The following is an 18216-nucleotide window of genomic DNA, read 5'->3' as shown; positions in this document are numbered from 1 at the left end:
TGTGTTTTCTTTCCAGAAACACACGGCTATAACACCATTTAGTTTGCAAAATTATGAAGAAAAACATTTAATAATATTGATCAAGAATTTGACCATGACAATGTTCTTACAACATAGTTGCTGCTGCATGCTTAAAATGAGCAATCACTAAGTACCTGATACTTATGTCATTATCCTTAAACAATCAGTCGAGGAAACACACGACAAAGAACAAATAACACGCTGAAATTGGATCAGCAAAATCGCCAGCTAAGCCGCCTTGGTATTTTGATCACAATGAATTAATACCTTCAAAGATAGCGCTATAAAAGCAACTAATGCGACAATCATCTCTATTTAATTGGCCTAGCTTTTTATCATTGCCAATCACAATAGATCATATGGCCTTTTGTTACATAATAAAACGCAATTTGTTCACAGTATCTCGCATTTAAATTTAAAAGTTTCACCGACACAAACTCCAAAGAAACGCCCAAACAGTACGAAGAAAGACCGACAGATCAAAAGGACATTACCAACAGTTTTAACTCTTTAAAGTGAAACATTTTCTTTGATCTTAGGCCTACATAATTCTTTTACTTAGTCCGTGAATTGCATCTGGACCAAATTCATTTGGTGTTTCAATCTTAACTACTGTAGTAGGCCTGCTGAGTATTATGGTACCGTTGCAACGAATTATAAACATACTTTCAAATTTTGGCTGCAAGACTGAATACTAGGTACTAGTTTTAGATATTTGCACACTAAAAGTTTTTTTTTTTATTTATCGATTCAAAACAAAAAGGGCTAAATTACTGGGAAAAATAACAAACGTTCGGGAAACAATTTCCAATATATATTCAATGTTAAGTTAATATTTTAGTATTGTCCGATTGTTTTTATTACTTAATATGCAAAAATCCGACGTAAAACGTTTTTATTGGTAGAATATTCGCGTCAGTGACTTATGACGTAATGCGAAAAAATTGAAAGAAATATTTAGCTGCTTATAAAAGTGACGATATAAAAATCTTGTGCAAAATAAATTAGAATCTAGTTTAGTATTGCAATGAATAAAACTACAATACACTTTATTGATGGCAAGATATATTCAATTCACAGTCACAATAGTTTATATTATTGCTGCAAATAAACACACAAAATACTTCCTTATTTGGGTTGATTACGTCGTGAATAAACTGAAATATGAGATAATAATAATATATGAAAAGCGTGATAATAAAAAATGCAGCTGGTTGTAAAATGTGATGAATGTTTGCCTCCATATCTGTGATATTGAAAAGTGCTAAACCAGGTTTTCAATAAATAGTTGTTATATTTTTTATGCAAACCACCAAAAAGAAACATTTCTTTAATGTAAACAATAATTGTGAAGCAAAAAAATCCAACACAGCATACAATCTAGGACCAAGCTTCAGGTAAAACAGAGAAAAGAAACAGCCAAGTCCATCCGCTGCATTTATGCAAATATTTACCGAATATCCACGCTTTTATCTTTATTATACCATAATTGACAACTAAACGTTCATTAGAAACAAAGTTATTATAGAAAAATATAAATCACTTTATTATGAAAACCTACTAGTGAGCCAGTCAACAGTCAAAGGCTCTGTTTGTGTTGTCCAATAAAAGAACCAACTGACCACCCCTGCTGAAATTAATGGAGGAGGCCGCAGTCCAACAATGGTGGCTGTGATGAGGGCAGTAGATAAGTGACTTGGTTTCATCCATATTGTAGCCATGGTAACTGTGAGGGTGAGCACAGAAGGTACAACTCTCTTCATCCATAGTGTCCGTCTACTTTCTGGCGCCTCAACTAGATCAGCTGCAACCATGTCCGTGTTACAAGTCACCTTTAAGTATTTAAAAAAAAAGAAATAAAGATAAATACAATAATAATTACATTGTTATCTTCAAATTAATTAAATCATAATAAAATGTAATCAAGTAAAAATACCTCAGATACATGTCGATTAAGCTGTTTCAATTCGGTGTGAAGACCTTTGACCTTTACTAATGAATCTGATGTCTCAGTTGATAGTCTCTCTACCAGCTTATTGTCAACTTTTTCACTAACGAGGGAGCTGTGATCTTGAAGATTCCGTCTAACGTAATTGATCGTGCTTGATATATAACTTATGTGTTTGTTGATATTCTCTAAAATATCAATTGATTCTCTACAGCTGCGAAACAAACAATTTAACAATAACATTAACAATGCCATAAAATAAGCGAATTTATAACACGACTAAGGGTCTGTCTACACTACTATCAAACTGTATGTGACAAAAAATGTGATGTGCACATATATGGATATAATGATGTCATATCACTACCATATTTGGGCATATCACTACCATATTTGGATACATCACTACCATATTCATTGGTTTACTCACCTGAGTATCTTACTGTTTGGTGTCCTAACGCTACCAGGCTCCCATTTCTTCTTGTGAATTTCATGTAAAGATTTTAATATCTTTTTGCGTACACCAAGTTCTTTAATACCAACCTAATAACAGATAGTTAAAGATGACACAGATTAATGAAATGATCCAATCAATGTAATTATGGTCTTTGTTTTTTTTCAACGCATCCAACAGCAAGTACCTCGCCAATTACAGGATGGATAAACTATTTTATAATTTATTATGCTTATAAACTAAGTCTAATTTGAACTCCAGTAGCTGTAGTATCCACCTATTACCAAGGAGGCCAAAAAGAAAAACCAGGCGTGGTACAAGAGCTGGGCGTGACAAACACACTAAAAACAATCTATCATTTCCGGACTTATCATCAAACTCTCTCTTATCTAAAAACAATATTAAATTTTGCAGTATTAATACAAGATCCGTTCGGAACAAAACAACAGAATTTGTGGATTTCGTTATCGAACATAATCTGGATGTTGTTGCCCTTTCGGAAACGTGGCTTAAACCAGAAGACACATCAGTTATAGGAAATATTACACCCAACGGATACTCTCTCAAACATGCTCCCCGTGCTGGTACTAAAAGAGGTGGTGGAGTTGCACTTCTTTACAAGGAAAGCATAGCGGTTAAATGTTATGACACAGGATTATTACCAAAATCATTTGAACTGCTAAATGTGGAAATAGTCAGCAATGCATCCTCAGTTTTCCTCGTAGCAGTATATCGTCCTCAAAGCAAATCAACGGGTTGCAGTCTAAATGTTTTCACTGAAGAATTCTCAACTTTGGTTGATCACTATGTATTGAAGCCGGCTCCCATACTATTCGTTGGAGACTTTAACATCCATGTGGATATGCCAAATGATGCAGATGCAATTCATTTTCGGAATCTACTTGTAGTAGCAAGCAGTCTTCAACAGCATGTGTCTACACCTACACACCGACATGGTCATACATTAGACTTGCTGATCACTCGTTCATCTGATCCTCCTGTTTTCTCAAACCTTAATGTCATTGATGGTATATCAGATCACTATGCAATCACATGTAATCTCCTTATCAAGAAGCCACCCGTAATCACTAAATCCATCGAAACTCGTCATTGGAATGCTATAAATTTTGAGACATTATGTAAAGATATCACACAGTCTGATCTCGGAACTTCGCTCTCAAATCTTGATTTATCAAGTAAAGTACGACTATATGTCACCACTTTGAGTGAACTTCTTGACAAACACGCACCACCGAAAAAGAGAACAGTTAAGGTCCGACCAAACACTAGTTGGTATAACAGTGACATCTATGCTGAGAAAAGAACAAAGCGTAAGCTTGAAAAGAAATGGAGAATCTCTCATCTGGAAATAGATCGTCAAGCTTACATTGCACAGAAGAGGAATGTAAATTCCATGGTAAGAAAGGCAAAGGCCAACTACTACATTGGCTTGTGTGAAGAACATGCAGCAGATCAGAAAGGACTTTTTGAAAATTGTTAACCAACTCCTTCATCATCGCCAGGTATCACCTCTCCCAGATAGTCTTTCTGACTTAGATCTTGCGAACAGGTTCTGTCAGTTTTTCACAGACAAGATCAAGATCATCAGAGACGACTTCAAGATTGATGACATGTCATTTAATGAGCCTGTGACAGCTGTTCATCAGCATCTCACAACATTTACACCAGCATCTCAAGATGAGATCCGCAACATTCTGATGAAATCACCAACAAAATCATGCAGGTTAGATCCAGTTCCTACTTCTATACTGAAGAAGTGTATAGACGCAGTCGTTCCAATAATAACGGAAATCATTAACCATTCTCTTAATACCGGCATAGTGCCAGATGAACTGAAAATTGCTCACGTTCGTCCTTTAATAAAAAAGCAAAACTTGGATCATAACACGCTGAAAAATTACCGCCCGGTGTCGAATCTTTCTTTTCTTGGAAAGACTCTGGAGCGTGTAGTGACATCACGCATTACTCCATATCTTCAAAAGCATAATTTAAATGAGAATTACCAGTTGGCATATCGTGCATGTCATAGCACGGAGAGTTCCCTTTTAAAGGTACAGAATGATTTGTTACAAGGAATGAATGATGGGAAAATAACGCTATTGGTGTTGTTGGATTTGTCAGCAGCGTTTGATACAGTTGATCACCAAAGACTGATAACCCGTCTGAGAAATCGCATTGGCATAAATGGTGTTGCTCTTAACTGGTTCCAGTCATATCTTACAGGAAGACGTCAGCTAGTCTGTATCAATGATGCATTCTCAGATGAAGCTTGCCTGGAATATGGTGTACCACAGGGGTCAGTAATTGGGCCTGGCCAGTTTTCAATTTATACGCTTCCCCTTGGTGACATTATTCGCAAACACAGTCTACATTTCCATTTCTATGCAGATGATACACAGATTTATGTGTCAGTAAATCCAGTGCAAAGGGATGTTGCTGCAGCAATCAGTAAGATGGAAGCCTGTATAGAAGATGTTCGCAATTGGATGACAACAAATTACCTAAAGTTGAATGATGGAAAGACAGAGTTTATTATCGTCGGGTCTAAATGTAACATCTCCAAAATCAACATCACACATATCAGAATCGGAAACTCTAACATCGCTCCCTCATCGGTGGTCCGGAATCTGGGAATCATGCTGGATAGTAATCTCACTATGGAAGCACAAATAACATCTGTATCCAAAGCAGCATGCATATCGATTAGGAACCTTGGTCGTATTCGCGGTAATCTTAACAAGAAAACAGCTGAATTGATTGTACACTCATTTGTCACTTCTAAAATTGACATTGGTAATGCCTTGTTGTTTGGCATACCAAAATCTCAAATACAACGTTTGCAGCGCTTGCAAAATATGGCAGCTAGAATTGTAACTTATACAAAATCAAACGCTCACATAACTCCTGTCCTGATGGATTTGCATTGGTTGCCTGTTCAACAACGTATTAAGTACAAACTTGCGTTGTTTGTATTCAAGATCCTAAATGACAGTGCTCCTGCTTATTTATCTGACCTTGTGGATCGTTACGAATCATCCCGCAGAGGCCTACGATCATTGTCACAAAACCTTCTTCAAGAGCGTAGAGCGAAAAATCAGTGGGGTCAGAGATCTTTTTACGTTGCGGCCGCAAGTGTATGGAACAGCTTACCAGCAACAGTTAAATGCTCAACTAGTCTAAACAGTTTCAAGACCAACCTAAAGACGTCGCTATTCGCTGATGTTCTTGCACGTTGTTAATGCACAAAGCGCCATGAGCGCCACATGGGTGGAGGATACCGGCGCTATATAAGTTTTCATTTATTATTATTATTAATTTGAGGCTTGGGGAGTGGAGTTAAAGAGTCGCGAGTTACAACCCTGGGATTTGAAGGCAAGCATGTTACCGTGGGTAACATGCAACAAAAGGAAAATGAACTCAGATTTATACTATTATGTTCTCTAAAGTTATCTAGTTTAATCGAATCAAAGTCTACCTTTTCTAAATCTCCTTCTGTCATTTGTAAGACAGTGGTAAAATCTAACTCTTGATGTTGGAACACTGGTATAAGGTGTCCAAGGTTCATACCAAATAAGAATAGCTCTAGATCACCATAACGCTTGTACTTATCAGCCGCTTTGGATACATCTCTAAAAAAATCAAACAAATTAAACATTTAAAAGGGAGTGCTGTACGATACCACTTCTGGAACGATCCATTATTTTTTAATCCGACCCCTATTGATTATCAATAAAGACAACAATTAGAGAGGGTGTTCTTTAAAAAAAAAAAGTTTATTACATTTATGTCATACTAGAGAAGATATTTAATCTTAAACAGAATTGATCCACATTTAGTGAGTTTGACAACAAATATGATTGATTTTACATGGACATTCCTCCAACTTGGGTGTGGCGTTAAACCTACAGAACAGTGTCTTTTGCCTCCAACTATAAGGTCATTGATTCAATCTTTATCTACTATTTTCTTATATTTTATCTGTTCCATCAGCTGCATCTATACTGTTTCTCATCTTTATCTACTATTTTCTTACATTTTATCTGTTCCATCAGCTGCGTCTATACTGTTTCTCATCTTTATCTACTATTTTCTTACATTTTATCTGTTCCATCAGCTGCGTCTATACTGTTTCTCATCTTTATCTACTATTTTCTTACATTTTATCTGTTCCATCAGCTGCGTCTATACTGTTTCTCATCATTATCTACTATTTTCTTACATTTTATCTGTTCCATCAGCTGCGTCTATACTGTTTCTCATCTTTATCTACTATTTTCTTACATTTTATCTGTTCCATCAGCTGCGTCTATACTGTTTCTCATCTTTATCTGTTTTCTTACATTTTATCTGTTCCATCAGCTGCGTCTTTACTGTTTCTCATTTTTATCTACTATTTTCTTACATTTTATCTGTTCCATCAGCTGCGTCTATACTGTTTCTCATCTTTATCTACTATTTTCTTACATTTTATCTGTTCCATCAGCTGCGTCTATACTGTTTCTCATCTTTATCTACTGTTTTCTTATATTTTATCTGTTCCATCAGCTGCGTCTATACTGTTTCTCATCTTTATCTACTATTTTCTTACATTTTATCTGTTCCATCAGCTGCGTCTATACTGTTTCTCATCTTTATCTACTATTTTCTTACATTTTATCTGTTCCATCAGCTGCGTCTATACTGTTTCTCATCTTTATCTACTATTTTCTTACATTTTATCTGTTCCATCAGCTGCGTCTATACTGTTTCTCATCTTTATCTACTATTTTCTTACATTTTATCTGTTCCATCAGCTGCGTCTATACTGTTTCTCATCTTTATCTACTATTTTCTTACATTTTATCTGTTCCATCAGCTGCGTCTATACTGTTTCTCATCTTTATCTACTATTTTCTTACATTTTATCTGTTCCATCAGCTGCGTCTATACTTTTTCTCATCTTTATCTACTATTTTCTTACATTTTATCTGTTCCATCAGCTGCGTCTATACTGTTTCTCATCTTTATCTACTATTTTCTTACATTTTATCTGTTCCATCAGCTGCGTCTATACTGTTTCTCATCTTTATCTACTATTTTCTTATATTTTATCTGTTCCATCAGCTGCGTCTATACTTTTTCTCATCTTTATCTACTATTTTCTTACATTTTATCTGTTCCATCAGCTGCGTCTATACTGTTTCTCATCTTTATCTACTATTTTCTTATATTTTATCTGTTCCATCAGCTGCGTCTATACTTTTTCTCATCTTTATCTACTATTTTCTTACATTTTATCTGTTCCATCAGCTGCGTCTATACTGTTTCTCATCTTTATCTACTATTTTCTTACATTTTATCTGTTCCATCAGCTGCGTCTATACTGTTTCTCATCTTTATCTACTATTTTCTTACATTTTATCTGTTCCATCAGCTGCGTCTATACTGTTTCTCATCTTTATCTACTATTTTCTTATATTTTATCTGTTCCATCAGCTGCGTCTATACTTTTTCTCATCTTTATCTACTATTTTCTTACATTTTATCTGTTCCATCAGCTGCGTCTATACTGTTTCTCATCTTTATCTACTATTTTCTTACATTTTATCTGTTCCATCAGCTGCGTCTATACTGTTTCTCATCTTTATCTACTATTTTCTTACATTTTATCTGTTCCATCAGCTGCGTCTATACTGTTTCTCATCTTTATCTACTATTTTCTTATATTTTATCTGTTCCATCAGCTGCGTCTATACTTTTTCTCATCTTTATCTACTATTTTCTTACATTTTATCTGTTCCATCAGCTGCGTCTATACTGTTTCTCATCTTTATCTACTATTTTCTTATATTTTATCTGTTCCATCAGCTGCGTCTATACTTTTTCTCATCTTTATCTACTATTTTCTTACATTTTATCTGTTCCATCAGCTGCGTCTATACTGTTTCTCATCTTTATCTACTATTTTCTTATATTTTATCTGTTCCATCAGCTGCGTCTATACTTTTTCTCATCTTTATCTACTATTTTCTTACATTTTATCTGTTCCATCAGCTGCGTCTATACTGTTTCTCATCTTTATCTACTATTTTCTTACATTTTATCTGTTCCATCAGCTGCGTCTATACTGTTTCTCATCTTTATCTACTATTTTCTTACATTTTATCTGTTCCATCAGCTGCGTCTATACTGTTTCTCATCTTTATCTACTATTTTCTTATATTTTATCTGTTCCATCAGCTGCGTCTATACTTTTTCTCATCTTTATCTACTATTTTCTTACATTTTATCTGTTCCATCAGCTGCGTCTATACTTTTTCTCATCTTTATCTACTATTTTCTTATATTTTATCTGTTCCATCAGCTGCGTCTATACTTTTTCTCATCTTTATCTACTATTTTCTTACATTTTATCTGTTCCATCAGCTGCGTCTATACTGTTTCTCATCTTTATCTACTATTTTCTTATATTTTATCTGTTCCATCAGCTGCGTCTATACTTTTTCTCATCTTTATCTACTATTTTCTTACATTTTATCTGTTCCATCAGCTGCGTCTATACTGTTTCTCATCTTGTGTTTTTCTGGATGTTCATGTTCTTCTATTACCTCTGACAACTAAAGAAAAAAAAATCATTAACATACAACATTCCTGCAACAAAACTGAATGTGTTGACAAGGGGAATTTTGTAGTGGGTGGACAAACACGCAGACTGACTGGTTTAATCCATCTACTGGTTGCAATGGTTGCAATGGTTTAAATAAAAAGATATTTAAATATTGATGTACCAACCTTTTCATGTCCATTGTTGTAGGCTACGTCTGCTGGTGTACCTTCTGAACATCTTAGATTTGTTTTTGCTTTATTATCAAGCAATAACTTGACAACAGCAACAGAGCCACAACCTGCCGCATAGCATAATGCCTATACAAGGTATTTTATGTATTATTATTAAGAATTGAGAAAACAAATGTAAGTAAATCTCTGGTCTTTGAGAGTAAGGTAAATATTTGACTGTAACTTAGCAAAGCTGGTAAAGTTAGGTTTCCGGTACACCATTCTCAACCATATTTACTTTTGTTTTAGAAACACTGGTGTACCGCAAACCAAACTTTACTAGTCTTTTATTCGTCAAGTTACTTTGTAATAGACTATTTCTAGATATCTACAGCACGTCCTAATGGTAGAAGCCAACGCACACCACAACCACAGCAAGTGGTTTCAGCCTGAACCTTGGTTTTGTTAGCAACTTACCGTCCACCGTCGATCGTCTTGTTTATTAATGTCACATTTACAGTGAATTAAATGAGAAACAACAGATACATAACCAGACTTGGCTGCAAACATAAGACTGGTCATAAAATGTCTGTAAGAAATAAACATAAACAATGCAACAACAACACTACAGCAACTGGACATTAATCTTTCAACTTGGTTAAACTCATCTTATTCATAAGAGTATTTTTATTAATCCCCCTAACAATAATGTAGTAACCCAGTAACTTCAAGAGCTTGTAATTGGTTGAACATTGTTGACTACTTCAACCAATCATTGTAGCAATCATTACTAGACAAATACTGTTTACCTGTCATGGCTGTTAATCCTGGCACCATGCTCTAGGAGTTTCTTAACACAATGCAAGATTTGATCTTCTGAGGCTGTACTACAAGAACATGCTGCCATCAGTGGAGTAAACAAATCTGAAAAACACAATCGGTCATGTGACAAAACAATTCCAAGGTCATATTTAGCAATGTACGGCTGTAGTTGTAGTACAGTTATGGCAGCTTCATTGTGAGCTTCAAAACAGATCTATGCACCAGGTAGTCTGCTGGCCATATATATGGGTGCTAGGCATACCTGGGTATTTATTTATTTGTTGACCATACACCTTTGAATTGGTGGCACTCACAATATGCAGTGCGGTCCAAGAAGCAACACAGAACATATTTAACTAAACAAAAAAGACATGAATAACTAAACTATATTTATAACTAAAAACTATTTACAAGCAGCAATACAATACTACTATAAATCAGTGTGAAATATATATTAGCAAATGGAAGAAAGGTATTGGGATACAGCAGGTGTGTGTTGCTTTAATATAATGGTCTGGTTGGGAAATTATGGTGCGTAAGTACAGTACTTACCACTAGCAAGATTTGGATCAGCTTTATTTTCTAATAAATATTTAACGATTTCTGCTTTGCCAGAAGATGCAGAATACATGAGAAGAGTCCATCCATCTCGAAGCTTGAAGTCAACAGGTACTCCTAAAAATGTAAAGATTTTTATTTTTTTCAACTATATCTATAGAAGCATATGCTGACAATCAATGTCTGTGTGTGTACTAGTACATAAGGGTACTCGTCTCAAAAGATGTACTTAGATTCTTTAAAGTGTACATGAGCCAGGTGTACACTGGACCTACAGTTTATAGACCTTATCCGAGAAGACTCGTTCTAGCACCATAACTATGGAGCGAGTGAGCCTTGAACATGACACTTGTCGATGTTATGGCTAGGTATTATGGTTCACCGTCTTAACCACTTGGCCACACATTTGCTAGGTAATAAAGATATAAATTTATCGTGAATTTTTTAGATATGCATCATAACGAACAAACCTTGTTGTAAAAAGTGTTTCATTTCCTGTAAGTGTCCTTTTAAAATGACCGTCCTCAGGTCATCTGCAATGAGTAACGCCCCTTGTTTGTCTCGTACCGGCAACCTCTTTTGTTTCTTCTGCGTCGTCATGCCATCGATTATTTCTTCCTTAGCATCTGGTGAACCGACTGTAAACTTGGACTTTGTTGTAAAAGATGTGTCCTTAATTAAGAAAAAGAAATGCTTATATAGGCTATATATAATATTAATATTTTCTGGTTTTAACTTTTGGCATAAGTTATAAAAAACCTAAAAAAAAAATAAACATATTAAATATTATCATTAATTATGGAAATATGAAGAGTTAATTAAAAACTTAGGCCTAGCTAGTTCATTCCATCATACTAGGTACCAGGCTCATTAACTAGACCTAGCCTGGCCCACAACACGTCATGGTTAGGAATTAGCACAGCTTCCTCACCAGACAAACCAACCAACCAACCACAGTGACAGAAATATCAAAGAAGTAAGGTCGAGCGAAAGGCTAGCTTTTAGTCCTAAAAGTCTGGACGCCATTTAGTCTATTTTTTGATGAATTTTGCAAACTTAAATTTACTAGGTTTATTCTACGTTTATCTTACATCAAAAGGGGTTGCACTTGCATAAGCATCATCAAAATTAAAGCCATCATCATCAAAATCAAAATCTTCGTCACCGGCAGGGATTGCATTCATGTACGCAGCCATTTTTGTTTTGAAATAGCGCCCTCAATAGTAATTGCATTTTTTTGTAAATAATGGCTTCCTTCGATACGTAGATACCGAGATCAACCAACTATTATTGATGATTGTAAGCTACCTTCTATTTTATAAGTATTTTTAAGCTTACCACGATGAAATATACATATTAATAATTCATAAAAACATAATAAAGCGTAATATAAAGTTTAAGAAGCGAAGAAATATGATTGAATTACTAGGCCCCCAAGCTAGGCTAGATAGAGAGATGATGAGGGTCACCACTTTTCTATAGAGAGGCAGGTGAACCATCCTCTATTAGAATAAATAGGTAGGGTACTACTAGATTAATTGAGGACTATTAAATGTTTCTTTGTTGGTAAAAGATTTGAATTGAATGATTAATAATTTATCAATACTCTTTATGCACTATGAACTTTATGATTATGATTGAATTTATAAAAGATTTTGTCATTTTTTGTCTGTGAATTGATATTTAAACTTGTTAATAATTTCTTTGCAGATCAAGTTGCCGTTATGTTACAGCTAGGTTTTAACCAAGAACAATAATGTTTAAAAACGAATTCCAGGTAGGCCAACATTTATCTGGTTCTGATTGAGATAATATTAATAATAGTTTCATTATTTTTTACTTTTTTGATTAATTTTTACTTTTTTTTAATGTTAAAACAATAAAAATTGTTGAATTGTAAATATTCATTAAATATAAAAACTTTGTCAATGCTTTCTTGGTTCAACATAAAGTAAATTACCTAATTTTTAAAATTATTTTCAGTTTGGATTAGCCTATACTACTAAACACCTGTTGCCCCTTTTTTCAAATAAAAACCAACGTTTGATAATATTTTGATAGTTGTTTTATCTTAATATGTTGCACTATTTGATGTCATTTTAGGGTGGCCCGTACGTTGAAGTGTTCAGTTCACAAGGCAAGGATCCTCTGATGAAATGGAAGCTGTCTGGTGGCACTTCCTCGTTCTCAAAGGTTGCTCTTTTAACATTTATTTTATTCGATGCAAACATTTGAAAATAAATTAAGAAAGATAATTACTAATTCAAATAAATACAAAATGTTACAAAGGTTGTGTATGTTTTTGTTACATACAGGTGTATGATAAAGAAATTAAAAGTTACTGTCATGTGGTAGAGGGCGCCACAGCATCAACAAAGATGCTTCTTCCAAAAGATGCCAAACAGTTATGTAAGTAATCTAAAATGGTAGGGATGATCATGAATAGTAACTTGATCTCAATTTAAGCTTAAATACTGTATAAGAAATAGACTGCTAGAAACACAACTTCTTTGTCAAAGTACTTTCTTAAAAATAAAAAACAAAATAAAAAATATTACTTTTCTTGTAAGTTTGTACGCTTTATTTTTTTGTTTTTCAAGTGGTTTTAATCCAGAGGTTCTTTGTAATCCAACTGTACGTGTCTCTGGGACAGGATTTCTCTGTTGAGTTAGGGTGAGTATTATTAAATTTAATTCTTCTGGGAGAAAGTTGAATGGAGTTGAGTGAATGATGAGATTAGGGGGATGAGATTAGGAGGATCAGCTCTGTGCAAAAAAATTATCGTTTTTCCTCCAGTTAATACATACCGTATATTTAATAATTTTGATATTGATATTTGCATTTATATTTTTCTTGATAGAATTTGTGATATGAGTAACAACAAGAGACGTATAGTGTTATCAACATCTCATAAAGAAGTGTCGGTTACACCGCTACATGCTAAGATACCTCTTGCTATTCTTAAGAAATCTGTGGTATGTAGATATATTTAAGTTTGGTAAAAAATGAGTGGTTTATCGGTTAAACCCATAGTAGACCCTAATTCAATTTAGAAATGGTAATATACAATTCCTGGTCTCATTATTTAAAAATCCTGAAACCTGTGTTGTTGTTTGTAAGGTCTTATTTGAAACTCTCAGATTTGTTCACTAAACATTTGATTTTTTTTTCAGTGGTTAAACCTGTGTTTTGATATGGTATCATTTGTTGGTGAAGCGTTCAAAGGTCAAACATTCAAATCTCTAGATTCTATCACTATAAGCGCCTCTTGTAAGTTACGCAAGATATTCACTCTAAAGACGCAACCGCTGGACAACACTGATGACGATGGTACGTAGCTATTTCTTGTTTTTTTGCGTGCCAAAGAATGTCAGTTGATATAACAGTTAATATGCCAAATTAAACACGAGTTTGATGTGTACACTTTTGACTAATAAAGTTCAATTGATTGATGTTTTTGTTTTATAGATGTGTACCATTGTTGTCCTAATACTAATGACACTGAGGTCGATCACATTCCAACGCAATGCCAATTCCACAAAGATGTTCGGTTTCAAACACAGGTACAGTAATTAACAATCGTACAATATTATTGGATGATGAAAAGAAATATGATAAAGAGAACGTGGAAACATTAATTAAACAAGAACTGCTTTAGGTATGAAAATAAGTAGTAGTGGTTGGAATTGCTTCATTATAACTAGACATGTTTTCATTTGTTATTAAAGGTTATCAATATGAACAAGTTACGACACGCTGACTACAAGACTAGAGGTGAATCAGCCGTAAGCAGGCCCTCGTCATCTTCAGATCCAGGTTTGTTTACAGTACAAATTCAGTTTTAAGCCCATTTTTAAAATATCAGCTTTGAGGTAATACTGTAGTAGATGTTGTACATGCTATTTGTCCTTTTGTTACAGATTTGAATGCTAGTAGAGGCAAAGATAAGGGGCCAACGCACATAGCATTTGGGTCCAGAGTGCGAGTGCCATCCTCACCTTCGTCCAAAAAGCCAAATTCAGCTGGCCGATCTGAGGTATATATTCCATTTCATAATACTTATTCAAATAAGAACAGTTACATAGAGAAACATCTAGACGTCCTTATATTTTGATATTAATTAGTTCTGAATAAAACAATTTTTTTAATGTAAAAACTCATTTAATTTGTTAGGCTTCGAATAGTGCAGGTCATCGAAGCAATCGGACACCACACACGCAACGTTTTGAAGGTTAGTACATGCTTAAATTAGATCACAGTAACATTGAGCAGTATTTTGGATCCATCAGGGACACAAATTTCAAGATAACACTATTACAATACCATGAAAGAAAACAAATTAAAAAAACAAATCTCAATTTTTCTGAAATTAAAATTCGTAATCAATAATAATACTTATACGTCACTTTTACAGAATCTCCACGAGGGCGTGCTTCAAAGGACCAAGTTGATACTCTTGTTGTTCATAGTGGCAAGCACAATCGGCAGAAGTCCGATCCAGGCACCCCATTAAAGGACAGTGAGCTAAATGTTGACAAAGGTATGTTGAGAATAAATCAAAAATCACACAAGTATAAAAGTTATGTTCTTAAGCTCTGTCTACACTTTACAAGACAAAAACAAATTTATGTGCCCATATATGGGCATGATGATGTCATATCACTACTATATTTGGGCGTATCACTACCATATTACCATAGCAAATAAAGTGTTCCTTCTATTGTTCCCTAGATAGTTTATCTGGAAGCAGGACATGGGCAGGTGGAGGGCAGCTCCAGTCAGAAATCGCACACAAACCACATCCACCAAGAGACCGATCCAAAGAGTCAGCGGGCACATCCAGACGCATTGTTAAAGTTCGTCCGTCTAACAGTAGCAGTACCGCTTCTTCCCGTGGTGGTAGTGGTGACGCAACGTCTCGCGGTGGTAGCGGTGATGCAACGTCTCGCAGTGGTAGCGGTGATAAAACGTCTCGTGGTAGTGGTGACGCAACGTCTCGTGGAGTTTACGATAAAAATAAATATTCGGATAGTAATGGTAGTAAAAGACGCAATAGAAATGAATCTGAAAGTTCAGTGGATACTGAAGATGATGTTAGGAAATTGCTAAATGGAGCAAGGGAACGCTTAAGTAAGAAAGATTGGAAAGATAATTCTACTCAAAACATTTCACGTTATCAGCGGACAGACAGTATGTCGGAATCGGACGATATGCTAGCCCTAAGTGGTGGATCAGTGAGTTTACAAGACCGGAATAAGAAACAGCCAGGGGTTCGAAATAGTCGACGAAGATTGGAAAGCTTTTCAGAAACTGATGAAAAGGAACAACAATCAAGTAATTCTGATAAAAATAAGACGTCAGAAAGAACTAAAGTTGATAGCGTTGTTAAACATTATAAAACTAAAAGTAAATTATCAGAGAAAAGCGTAAATAATAATGAAAATGATTCTTGTAATGGGAACCAGATTAACAGTACATCTGACAGAAAACTGTATACATTCAATTCAAAGCCAAGAACTGTACCAGCTAGTAAAGACAGTAAAGAAAAGAACAAGACTTCAAATGTAAGTTTATTTTACTAGCATCCTGTTGAGATAATAACTTTTCTTTTTCAAGTTGCACAACATGGCCGGCTACACATTTGTGGAAATTAATAAAGAATGTGTAGAATGAAAGTTTGCTAATAATCTGGATTTGGTTTACTCTTGTGGGCCACCGATCACATCCCGAAATCCAAGTATAGTCCTCTAGGTCAATATCCAAGTATAGTCCCACAACCTCTACAATCAAATGTTGTGGCCAATTTAATACAGTATAATGATAATCACGGTACATTTTGTATTCTAGGGTCAACAATCAAGTTTGAAGATAAAATTTTCCAATCCGCAATCAAACGATTTCTTTGGTTATCAAAGCGGCGATGAAGGCACCGATTATCGTGTGGTAGTAAATAAAGATAAAGAAACTACGGAAAACAAATCACCACGTTCTGCACATTTAGCGCTCACGGTTGACAATGTAAACAAAAGCCAACAACCTCAATTAAGTGATTCTGGGCCACGCATGAGAGGAAGAACGCCACAACACGGAAAAGGTAAAAAAGGTTACTTACCAAAGCTGAGTAAAGACTCTAGTCAAAGCAGATCTAGAATGAGCTTAAAGAGATTAAAGGAGATATCTAAGGATGATCCTAGATTATCATCAGAATCAAGTGCTGCTGGGTCTTCCGAGAACAGGCAAGGTGCATCTGGTTCATCAGGTCAAAAGGTCACAGGAAGTAGTTCCATGGAAGGTGCAGAGAATAGGCTGTCTGATGTAAGTGGGTGCTTTAAATTAAAATGAAATAGAAATATGATGCAAGATTTAGTTTTAAATAAAAAAGGCCAGGGATAGTATTATATTTCCATATTTGGTAATAGTGACAAAAATGAAATAAATACACTTTCTTTCAGGATTATGATTGGCGGAACGAGTCATACAGTTCTGCATCCTCTTTAGAAGCCAGAATGTTACAAAGTCTCCAGCGGCAACAGCTAGAAGAAGCTCTTGAAGAGTCTTCAGAATCTCATATGGATTCCTTCCAAGGCATTGACGCCGATGTCAGTGATTCTAGCGATGACTCTGCCACTACTAACAGCACTTGGCAGCGACCGGTTAGTTTCTTTTCACCCCAATCCAGACAGACAGACACAGTTGTATCGATAAACAGAATGCAATATTAAATCTGCAAAAAGATATTTATACTTTCTTACGACAGCTAGGATACTAACTACTGTACCCATTTTATTAAAGTCGGGTTGAGATAAAACAAGTTGCTTATATTTTGCAGGCCCCACCTATGCAGCCGTATGATTACATGGAAGATGCACATAGAGGATTGGATAACAATCCACTGATGCAGTCCAACCCAAGGTACAGTACAAACAAGGGCCTTAATAATATGTATACTTTTTATTGTAAAACGAACGAAAACAATATTACTCTTTCTACTGTTAAATGAGAGCCATAATTATCGTACTAATGTACTTAGTTATTGAATGGTGTATCTATTTTAAGGGAATGGTCAAAGATGTTTAGCCCTCCTATTATACCAGTTAGTGAGAGGGGTCGAGAGGAGCTAGCAGCTGTACACCTATCACCTAACAAGGATATACCAACAGGTAAATATTGCCTTAAACATTGTACTATTTGTATTGGCTGACATTTGTAGACATAAGTACCATGTTAAACATAGCTTACAACTTACTGTACATTCTCAATGTAATTTTGTCAAGTTTCTATTAATTTCAGGTGAAAAAGGAAAAGATGACAGTGATGATGAGCTGGATTTATTGTACGATCCCTGTTTAAACTGTTACTTTGATCCAAAAACGCACAAGTACTATGAATTAGCATAAAGTGACTTACCTATTACTGAAGTGAAACATTCCAAAAGATTGTATATATATCTATTTAAAATGAACATAAGATACATTTGTTATTTTATATTGAATTATACCAATGCAAAAACATTACTTGCTTGCAGTGGCAAAAGAGGGTCTTCATACCTGGACGCCATGTACAAAACAAAAGTAGTTTCTTCAAGCTGTCGGCTAGGAAAATTTCTATTTTAAAAATTATTTCAGACCTTTATAAA

The 18216-nt window shown here is 35.0% G+C and overlaps 2 protein-coding genes across 2 annotated transcripts; one reads left to right on the top strand and one right to left on the bottom strand.

The window, feature by feature from the left end:
• Positions 1 to 880: 880 nt before the first annotated feature.
• On the bottom strand, positions 881 to 11793 carry LOC140058612 (ankyrin repeat, SAM and basic leucine zipper domain-containing protein 1-like). The gene is made up of 11 exons (XM_072104295.1): positions 11672 to 11793; positions 11051 to 11252; positions 10575 to 10697; positions 10010 to 10124; positions 9678 to 9789; positions 9216 to 9347; positions 8955 to 9040; positions 5920 to 6073; positions 2400 to 2512; positions 1958 to 2183; positions 881 to 1853 (listed from the first exon to the last, which is right to left on the bottom strand). Exons 1-11 carry the CDS (start codon positions 11774 to 11776, stop codon positions 1569 to 1571), a joined length of 1653 nt encoding a protein of 550 aa, XP_071960396.1. The 5' UTR covers positions 11777 to 11793; the 3' UTR covers positions 881 to 1568.
• A 34-nt stretch (positions 11794 to 11827) lies between these two features.
• On the top strand, positions 11828 to 18065 carry LOC140058611 (protein CFAP20DC-like). Its single transcript, XM_072104294.1, has 18 exons — positions 11828 to 11879; positions 12291 to 12357; positions 12684 to 12773; positions 12896 to 12989; positions 13181 to 13253; positions 13441 to 13555; positions 13754 to 13910; positions 14049 to 14143; positions 14309 to 14396; positions 14501 to 14616; positions 14754 to 14811; positions 14995 to 15120; positions 15312 to 16144; positions 16428 to 16895; positions 17033 to 17233; positions 17410 to 17492; positions 17637 to 17740; positions 17871 to 18065. The coding sequence occupies exons 2-18, from the start codon at positions 12337 to 12339 to the stop codon at positions 17975 to 17977; spliced, it is 2829 nt and encodes a 942-aa protein (XP_071960395.1). The 5' UTR covers positions 11828 to 11879; positions 12291 to 12336; the 3' UTR covers positions 17978 to 18065.
• Positions 18066 to 18216: the final 151 nt, after the last annotated feature.

This window comes from Antedon mediterranea, chromosome 9 (assembly GCF_964355755.1).
Source record: "Antedon mediterranea chromosome 9, ecAntMedi1.1, whole genome shotgun sequence".
NCBI lineage: Eukaryota > Metazoa > Echinodermata > Crinoidea > Comatulida > Antedonidae > Antedon > Antedon mediterranea.
Note: the sequence above shows the minus strand (reverse complement) of the source record. Positions and strands in the feature narration are given on the sequence as shown.